At 31.0% G+C, this 9,455-nt stretch overlaps 1 protein-coding gene across 1 annotated transcript; it reads left to right on the top strand.

Annotated features, from left to right (window-relative positions):
• The first annotated feature begins 3,992 nt into the window (after positions 1–3,992).
• LOC131955760 (uncharacterized) lies at positions 3,993–9,234 on the top strand. The gene is made up of 8 exons (XM_059320006.1): positions 3,993–4,084; positions 4,914–4,968; positions 5,150–5,288; positions 6,901–7,103; positions 7,797–7,872; positions 8,330–8,378; positions 8,672–8,752; positions 8,930–9,234. The coding sequence occupies exons 2-7, from the start codon at positions 4,959–4,961 to the stop codon at positions 8,726–8,728; spliced, it is 534 nt and encodes a 177-aa protein (XP_059175989.1). The 5' UTR covers positions 3,993–4,084; positions 4,914–4,958; the 3' UTR covers positions 8,729–8,752; positions 8,930–9,234.
• The last annotated feature ends 221 nt before the right edge of the window (positions 9,235–9,455 follow it).

The following is a 9,455-nucleotide window of genomic DNA, read 5'->3' as shown; positions in this document are numbered from 1 at the left end:
GTTCGTAAGGTTCGTTCGTAAGTTTCGTAAACTGTACTAGACAACTTTTTTTTTAATGAAAATTCATTGACATCATTGACATATATGTTACATTTTGCGACAACCTTAATTAGTGCGTTGGGCTTGTATGAAAACTCACTTCGAACTAACTCAATTACATGCTATTTATTTTAACATTACACGGTAAGCGTCACCCAACTGTTGTGATGTGAGGTGAAGACAGGTTCGACAATAAACCAACACGAAAGTACGAAAGAGACATAGACTGCCTATTAGAGCATTCTCTTAACTTTCCTAACCCCACCATTTATTATACCCTACCTAACCTCTAAATTTCCTGCGCTGAATTACACTTCCCTCACAATCGTTCCTATTCTACAGAATTGTGTATACTATTTATTTACATTCTTTAATCTCAATATAACTAAAATAGACTTTGGTTGAAGGGTAATGAAAACATGTAAACAAAAGGGACGCTACTCTAAATCTATGCGAATACTTATATGTAGTGGCGTAGGCAGGGGGGTTAGGGGGGTCATAACCCCCCCCCCCACCCCATAGACCCCTCGGTATATATATATATATATATATATATATATATATATATATATATATATATATATATATATAAAGTATGAGGGGGGTGCAAATCGAAAGTTTGGGGGGGGGGGGGGAGGGTACAATCGAAAGTTTGAGGGGGGGTGGAAGTCTGGAAGAAACACTGCATGTAGCCTATATAACAGAAGAGCTATGGTTGTTTATATCATTTTGCATTCGTCCGGTAAACATTTCAGTAAAATATCTTAAAAAACCTTCCATAACCTTTTTATAAAGAAACAAAGAGAGATGAAATTTTATAATAACATCAGGCTTTGACTTACACCTACTCCAATTGCATCTACATTGTTAAACTGATTAACTATGTAATGTCGGGCTCAACAGGATCAATGAACTACCCACATACCCACCTAACAACCTCCGTGATGGGAATGCAGATGGTAGTGGTACGCTTTAAATGGTAGTAGATCACGTGATCAAACACGACACTCCCACAGCAGCCCTAACAGTCATGTATAAATGTGTCATCTAGTCCATATGGTCTTTGTGCTAAATTTCTCTTTTGCACATTTTTCGTTGTGTTTTTTCTGGTTGCGCATTTTTCTGTTTCTGTTTGCGCTTTTTTCCGTTTGCGCTTTTTTCCGTGTGCGCTTTTTTTCTGTTTGCGCTTTTTTCCGTTTGCGCTTTTTTCTGTTTGCGCTTTTTTCTGTGTGCGCTTTTTTCCGTTTGCGCTTTTTTCCGTTTGCGCTTTTTTCTGTTTGCGCTTTTTTTCCGTTTGCGCTTTTTTCCGTTTGCGCTTTTTTCCGTGTGCGCTTTTTTCTGTTTGCGCTTTTTTCCGTTGCGCTTTTTTCTCTTTGCGCTTTTTTCCGCTTGCGCTTTTTTCTGTTTGCACTTTTTTCTGTGTGCGCTTTTTTTCTCTTGCGCTTTTTTCCGTTTGCGCTTTTTTCTCTTTGCGCTTTTTTCCGTTTGCGCTTTTTTCTGTTTGCGCTTTTTTCCGTGTGCGCTTTTTTCTCTTTGCGCTTTTTTCCGTTTGCGCTTTTTTCTCTTTGCGCTTTTTTCTGTGTGCGCTTTTTTCTCTTTGCGCTTTTTTCCGTGTGTCCTTTTTTCCGTTGCGCTTTTTGTTTTGCGCTTTTTTCCGTTGCGCTTTTTTCCGTTGCGGTTCTTTCTGGGAACCATATATATATATATACAGATACATATATATATATATATATATACATATATATATATAGATATATATATATATATATATATACACACACATATATATATATATATATATATATATATATGTATATGTATATATGTATATATATATATATATATATATATATATATATATATATATATATATGTATATATATATTTATGTATATATATATATATATGTATATATATATATATGTATATGTATATATATATGTATATATATATATATATGTATATATATATATATATATATATATATATATATATATATATATATATATATATATATATATATATATATATATATATATATATATATATATATATATTGATTTTATAAACATAGCAGCAATAATTCGAAATTTTATGCATTAAAATAATAAAAAGGCAAGTAAATTAGTTTGTGTTCTGAATTAGATCTAGATCTTAGATCAATTTTTTTTTTAAAAATGTTAAGTCCTAAGCCATAAAACGATATAAATTATGCTATCAGTGGTAATATGTACAGGCTACTTTATTTTAAACACTCATACAAACACACACACACACACACACACATATATATATATATATATATATATATATATATATATATATATATATATATATATCAATATAGAGTATTTTAATCAATTACTATGACAATTAATCAACAGAGTTCTCTAAAACGCGAAATAACGGTTAAAATTCGTTTTCTAGCATTTTTTTTGTAATACAAAAGTTTGACGTCACACCATCTGTAATGCAATGCTTATTAATACACCCATTGATAGACAAATTTCGTTTTATTTAAGCGCGCACAACATAATAATATTCGTGGAGTTTCGATTTCGATACATAAAACCTAACCACTAAGGAAACCATCGTTTGAGGAAGTCCCCTCATATTTTATAACTCGTTGTTCAACAACTTGATCTACAATAAAGTGCACGGCCAGGTGCTTTAAACATATATTTAAAACCCACGGACAATAGTTCTATTTTTAGATGCGGTTTTTACCGCTTGAGAGACCAGTGTCGGGAAAATCCTGAAACTTTAACCTAGTTTTCAAACGTGTGTTTGTAAGACGATGAGTATCCTATGTCCGAATTTTGTGTTTGTATATATATATATATATATATATATATATATATATATATATATATATATATATATATATATATATATATATATATATATATATATATATATATGGCGGGGGGGGGGGGCTAAACATTTTTTTTTTTGCGGGGTGGCCCTTTTTTTTCTAGCTCCGTCACTGCGGACCCCCGCTCCCTCTTACGAGTGTGACGTCATTTATATATATATATATATATATATATATATATATATATATATATATATATATATATATATATATTAGTGGCGCCTTTTACTGCAATCAACGCTCCCCTGTCGTCAAAATCTGGAAACAACAAATAAATAAGTATTGATCCTATTTTCCTATGTGAATTCATCATTTCATTACATTTCTTCCTGCTAATTCCAGCACTGAATTTAAGATTTCATTAAAACTGAAAAAGGCATGCTTTGATAAGCAACGAACTTATGAGTAAAACAGCAAGCGATTTTATTCTCCACCGACAAGAAGATTTATTCTAACAGGCCCTATCCTATGTGTAGCCTGCTACTCAAGCTATTAGTAGTTTTGGTAAGAACACGTGGACGTAGATCTATTTTTAAAAGCCCAAATTTGTTGAATTGGTTTTTTTTTTTAAGGCAACAATATAGTTAGCTGTGCATGCCAATAGTTAATAGTTATTAGATCTCGCACAATCGACTATTTGAATCAAATTTTGACATTGGAAGTTCGAGTTTTGCCCTACTTGTTAATAGTCTACTTCCCCCCCCCCCCCCCACACACACACACTCCTTCCGAAGAGTGTTAACTTTTTATTAAACTTTTTATTTTAATAACGGTACCAACAGTAGGTACAGAGGTCTGTTTTCACATTGCCCGTTAATTAAATATTTAATCCCCTAATTTTGATACTAAGTTAGAGATTAAAGTGATGGATCATCTATTAGCCAACAAAAAATATTTCTTCGTACCGTAGCAATTGACAATAATTATCACTTTTTTTTTTCTCCCAGACGATGATAAAAATAGCTTAAGTTAAAATATAATTTTAATACTAGATCTAGATCTAACCTCCACGTAATTTGAATTCCCGATATCTACTAGATTCTAGTATCTAGAATCTAGATAGGGACAAATATCGAGCTTAGATCTTAACCACCGTGTATCTTTATGGGGTGACCCGTCTTTATGATTATTAATGGGCCTTTATAACTCGATGACCATCACTAACAGAAGGTTTGAATATGCTTGGTATTGCGTGGAAACAATGGCTCATTTTTATTATCTTGAATTAATATCTTGATATGTAGTGTAGATTAAAGATCTAGGCCTAGATCTAGGTCTTTTAATTTTTAAAGTCTTTAGATCACTTAATGCATCATTTGAATATCCGCATTTAAAAAAAAAATAATATTTCAGTCACTTTTCACAAACAGCAACCAAGATGACACATCGATAGTTAGTTAAGCTTTGCCTTTGGTGCCTTAAGTCCGTTAGTAGACTAAACATAGATCTATGTCTTTGTCTATTATTATATTATAACGAATTAGAATCTATGTATATGAAAGGCCTAAATCGTAATAGATCTAGAATCTAGTACTTATAGACTTACGAATTACGCATGTAGATCTATCTAGACTCTAGACCTATATTAAGTTGAATGATGCATAATGAAATTGATAAGCAAATCGATTAAATGAGATAATCCAAATTCAATTAAATGGATTTGTATAGGTATGACTGCTTCTTTGATTCTTCCCTTTTGCCTTTTAGTAATAGAAAAAAACCCCAGCCAAATGAATAGCATATAATATCAATAAGAATAGGCTAAAAGTTTTAAAGGAGATAATGATACAATATTGAAAATGAAATACACTCATTTGTCTGTTAAACTAACTTTAAAATTGGCCCATTATTAATGATAAAACATTTATTAGGTTTTTAATTTGTGAATAGATCTAGCCTGTATAATCATAGTCCTGAGGAAATAATTAATTAAGTTTTAAACTAACTACTACAGCTTTTTATAATAATTTTGTTAAACAAGTGTTCTTTACCATTATAGAAAATATTATGATAGGCCATCTTGGTGTTGAGAAGACCCGGCTTCATGATGTGGGGTAAATACTTGATTTTTTTTTTCTAGAAACTTAATTTAGTTTACAATTTTAAAGGTGTGGCAATAAGTTATACTACTAAGTTATATAACTAAGTTATTGACAAAAAAAAGCCCCACTGAACATGTAGGTCTATTTAAAAGCATATAGATCTATTATTTAATTTGACATTACCTGTTTTTAGTGAAATTCACTATCAAGATCATGATAGCATCATGGGTGTTCTTGTCTGTTGGCGCAAATCATTCATGTGACAGTGAACCTTGCCAGCCAGGATATTTCTGCCACCAGGAAAAGTTCATCTGTTTGGATTGTCCTAGCGGGTAAATATCCAAACACTCTGGGTAAATAATTTTAATGTGCCCCCCCCCCCCCCATTGTTATAAAAAACAAGAATCTCCAATGAAATGATGTCACCCACTCCCTTTTTCTCATTTGTAATATTATGTACAGTACAACTTAATCAGGATCAAGAGCATGTATGTAAAAGAAATAAATAACAATTTACAAAATGAATTAAAAGAATGTGGAAATTCAGTTTCAAAATTAACTTTTTAAAATGATAAGTTGTGCTGTTACGTTTTAACCTCCTCTACCCTAAAAACACATTCCCTAAAGTCTGCTACCCCTACTTCTCCACACACACTTCACCCCACCAAATTTATAAGGATAGCTGTCAAATACATATTTAAAAAAAAATTTAACACTTTAATATATTTAAATATTGTTAGTGTTGACAAAATTTGATGAAAAATAACAAGAACAGTAGAGTATATATTATGTTATTAAAAATATCAGTTAAAATGAATATTTTATTTTAAAACCTGTGATACAAATGATTTTTTTGACATCATTTTAAAAACTATTAAGATACAAAAATTGTATGTGAGTGAGTCTAGTTTACATGAGAACAACTGTTTTCATAAACAATCCCACACCTTTCTACTATTTATTTATCTATCTATCCACCCATAACCCTGAAAGGGTTATTGGCACACTACTCTTGACACTTTCATAATGCTACTATACTAATACAGCCACAAAACTCTCAAAATGAAAAAAAAATATGAAAATTGGGCAGTGTTGTAATTGGTATATGGATCAGTTTAGAAAAATCTAAGATTAAAAGTAAAAACTGCACAGCTTTGAAATTTGTCAACACACTGATATGTTTAAACAACAAATGTTTAATTAGGATATTATTATTAGGATACTATTATTTTAAGCAATACAATAGTCTTTTTAGCGCAATTTCCATATGGACAATTGCGATTATTAACTCGTCATTTCTGGATGGATGAATGAATGAATGGATGTGTGTCCGCAGCTTTAAGTCGTATCTCATCCTCAACGAAGCAATATCGAGGACTAATTCCAAAAGCAAATATGTTAAGCAAGTTCCGAGGATGATTGTGGGCCAAAAAAATTCCCGGAATTGCTTCCTGGATTTCCCGGAAAAGCCAAAAAAAAAACCTAAAAAAAAATGCAGTTTTTGGCCCATATCTCGGCAACCAGACCACTTAGCTACTTGAAACATTTAGCAATCGATTCCTGCCATAATTTTGAACAATATTGCCGAAGAAAATTTTCAAAAATATCCTTTCGTTCGGTCACAAAAAATTAATTACCACTTTTTTAAACTGAGTATCGTGTAGGCCTAGGATGATATTTTTTTAAAAAACTGAGCATCGTGTAGGCCTACTCGTTAAAATAAAACTATTTCCGTTGATATAGGTTAATATAGTTGTCTTTTTTTTAGCGCAATTTCCATACTGGTTTCTATTTTGTTTTGAATTATTAAAACTACTTGTGTTGCATTATTTATTTGCTGAATATATGATTTATCTCAATTTAAAATTGTTATGGATAACATAAGGAAATTGCGCTTAAATTGTCACTAGACTTTTTATTAACTTGTTTTTTTTTTAAAAAAAGGACTTTTCAGCCAGAGATTGGGAGATCTCCTTTCTGCAGAAACCACACAGCAAATCCCACAGGTAACCATCAGAGTTATCACCTACTGCAAGCAGGAACTACAACTGAAGACAACATTTGGGAGCTCACAAACAGTAACACTTCAGATATCTTTAATGCATCACCATCTGAGGAAGTGAAGCAGTCCCAGTCTAATGATAATGGTACCTCACTGTACTCTTTTGTAAAAAAAAAACATATTGGCATTAACAATACCTTGGGCCTTATATCTATTTATACTTTACATAATATTATTCAGGGGCGGGGGGAACTAATTTTCAGTGGGGGGGGGGGGAGGCACTGGTTAAAGTATATTTATTTCCTATGTAAAAATGTACTCTTTATTTCATTGAGGGAGGGGGAAGAGGGGGGGGGGGAACCCCCAAAGTGAAGCTTAAAAAATCCTCTGGTTTCTATAAAGTTTTAAAATGTCTTTTTGTAAAGTAACTTTAAATTTTTAATTTTTTTTTGGACATATTTGTATTCAGAATTTCTTAACTCTCTCCTTAACCTCAATAACTAATGAGGAGGGTTATGAATAGTTTGGTAATTTGAATAATACAGTTTTTTAGTGGCTTATACAAAATATGATATGGTTTACTCACAATGGTTTAGTGATGGATAGTCTTACCTCACTCTAATCATGGAAAGTAAAAGTAGCAAACCATAGGCCTTGTGCTGAACAGACAATCCCATCAATGTAACAGATAAAGTAGGCTATAATTTATTTAATCATTGACTACCATATGTAAATAGCAACATTTCATACCATAACACAGAAATTATTGAAAACAAAAGACACTTAATCAATACAATAAAATGTCTTGAAAATAAAAAATAAATATTTTTTTTTGCAGTGATTATCATTACGCTTCCTGTCATTGCAGTTCTAATAATAATAATAACAGGCCTTGTTATCCTGATATACTGTTTGTAAGTTAAATAAACTATGTGTTGTGTTCTGTGTTCTGGGATTATTTACAAATAAATTGTATCAAATCTAATACTATTTAAGCAAACTTACCTAACAGAACCTAACAAAACCAACCAAGTAATTTTTTATTTTTAACTAATCAATTCCTTCAGATTTAATAGATGCAGGCAACCTTCTGTTCTTCATGATTAAGTAATATCATCTGGCTGAATTATGCATATATATAGTCACTGTGCATACATAATGGTCTTAAAATAGGGCATTTAGCTATTATTTAAAAAATACAATTTAAAATAATAATTGACTATCTTTAGGCTTAGTTTTGTAGAACCTATAACCCACATTTTTATTTTAAAGCCATATATAGTACCATCAGGCATAAATACTTCAGATTAAATATGCTATTTTTTAAAAAAAAATTTTAAATCTACTGAAAACTGTAACCTCTCTAAACAGGTTGAAGAAAAGAGTGTTAAGGGTAGATCAACAACAGCATCAAGCCCAGGTAATTACACCAATAGATTAACATTGAAAGAGAAAATATTAAAGCCTAAGATTAATTTCCTGTCCATTAAAACATAATGTATTTATTTTAGATCAAAATATCACTATTTAAAGCTAACTATTATCATGTAGTTATAAGACTAAAAACACAAAAAAACTGACACCATATGCTGAACACTGAAATCAGTGTGTCATTGTTTGCATCATTGCATCACATTCAGCTTTTAAAGTTGCCCATAAATAGATAAATAAATACATTTGAAAATTTGACTTTTTTATTTTGTTTTATTTTAGGAAGGAGTAGATCTACCTCTAACTCAAAATAACTTAGAAGCTGCTTCTAACTCATGAAGGCAAACAATTATTTATTCAAAAGTAAATTCAAAACTTTGTATGCCAAAACTTATCTATCTTCAAACTTTCATCCATATTTGACTAAAATAGTTAAAAATCAAACGATAAATTTAATCTCATAAATAATTCGTTCGTTTTAACCTTAATTTTTATTTGTGTTTATATTTCAACTCATTCGATTTTCTTTCTTGCTTTCAGCTATTAGAGATCTACCAGTAAAAATGTATATGGTCACCCACAGTTATTAGTTAAAAATGTTTACTTTCCTCTTCATAACTGTGGTGTGTCCCCTTGTGAACATTGTGCAATGTATTACTTCATGAGTGGACTATTAATGTTAGAACTGGTGTGTGGCTATGTGATTGGCTAATCAGTGCATTTAAAAAATTCTAGTATAGATTGCTAGATTGTAGTTTTTAAACAGTTAAAATTGAAATTCTGTCTTCCTTTAAAATGTTTGTAGATGAGAAACTCTTAATAAGTGGAAATTGAATGAAAATATGTTGGCTCTTGGTTAATTCAGAAATATTTTCTATTAAACATTTAAAAAGTATATGTATTTAGTTATAAAGATCTCTACGTATATACATTATCTATATATATACATAAAAAAATATATATCAAGGTGGACCGTTGGGATGCCGCAAGTGTCCTTATGATCAGCTTTCTTCATTACTCTATGTCCTCCACTATCTCAAGTGCCTTTTTCAGTATTAAACCCATC

The sequence above is a fragment of the Physella acuta genome, unplaced genomic scaffold, assembly GCF_028476545.2.
Source record: "Physella acuta isolate Inbredline_101_S28 unplaced genomic scaffold, ASM2847654v3 ptg001100l, whole genome shotgun sequence".
NCBI lineage: Eukaryota > Metazoa > Mollusca > Gastropoda > Physidae > Physella > Physella acuta.
This window is presented reverse-complemented; position numbering and strand designations above follow the sequence as displayed.

Coding starts and splice junctions, on each gene's coding strand:
- LOC131955760 (XM_059320006.1), top strand. Junction 5,289..6,900: donor TGTTTGGATTGTCCTAGCGG/GTAAATATCCAA, acceptor TTTTAAAAAAAG/GACTTTTCAGCCAGAGATTG. Junction 8,379..8,671: donor AACAACAGCATCAAGCCCAG/GTAATTACACCA, acceptor GTTTTATTTTAG/GAAGGAGTAGATCTACCTCT.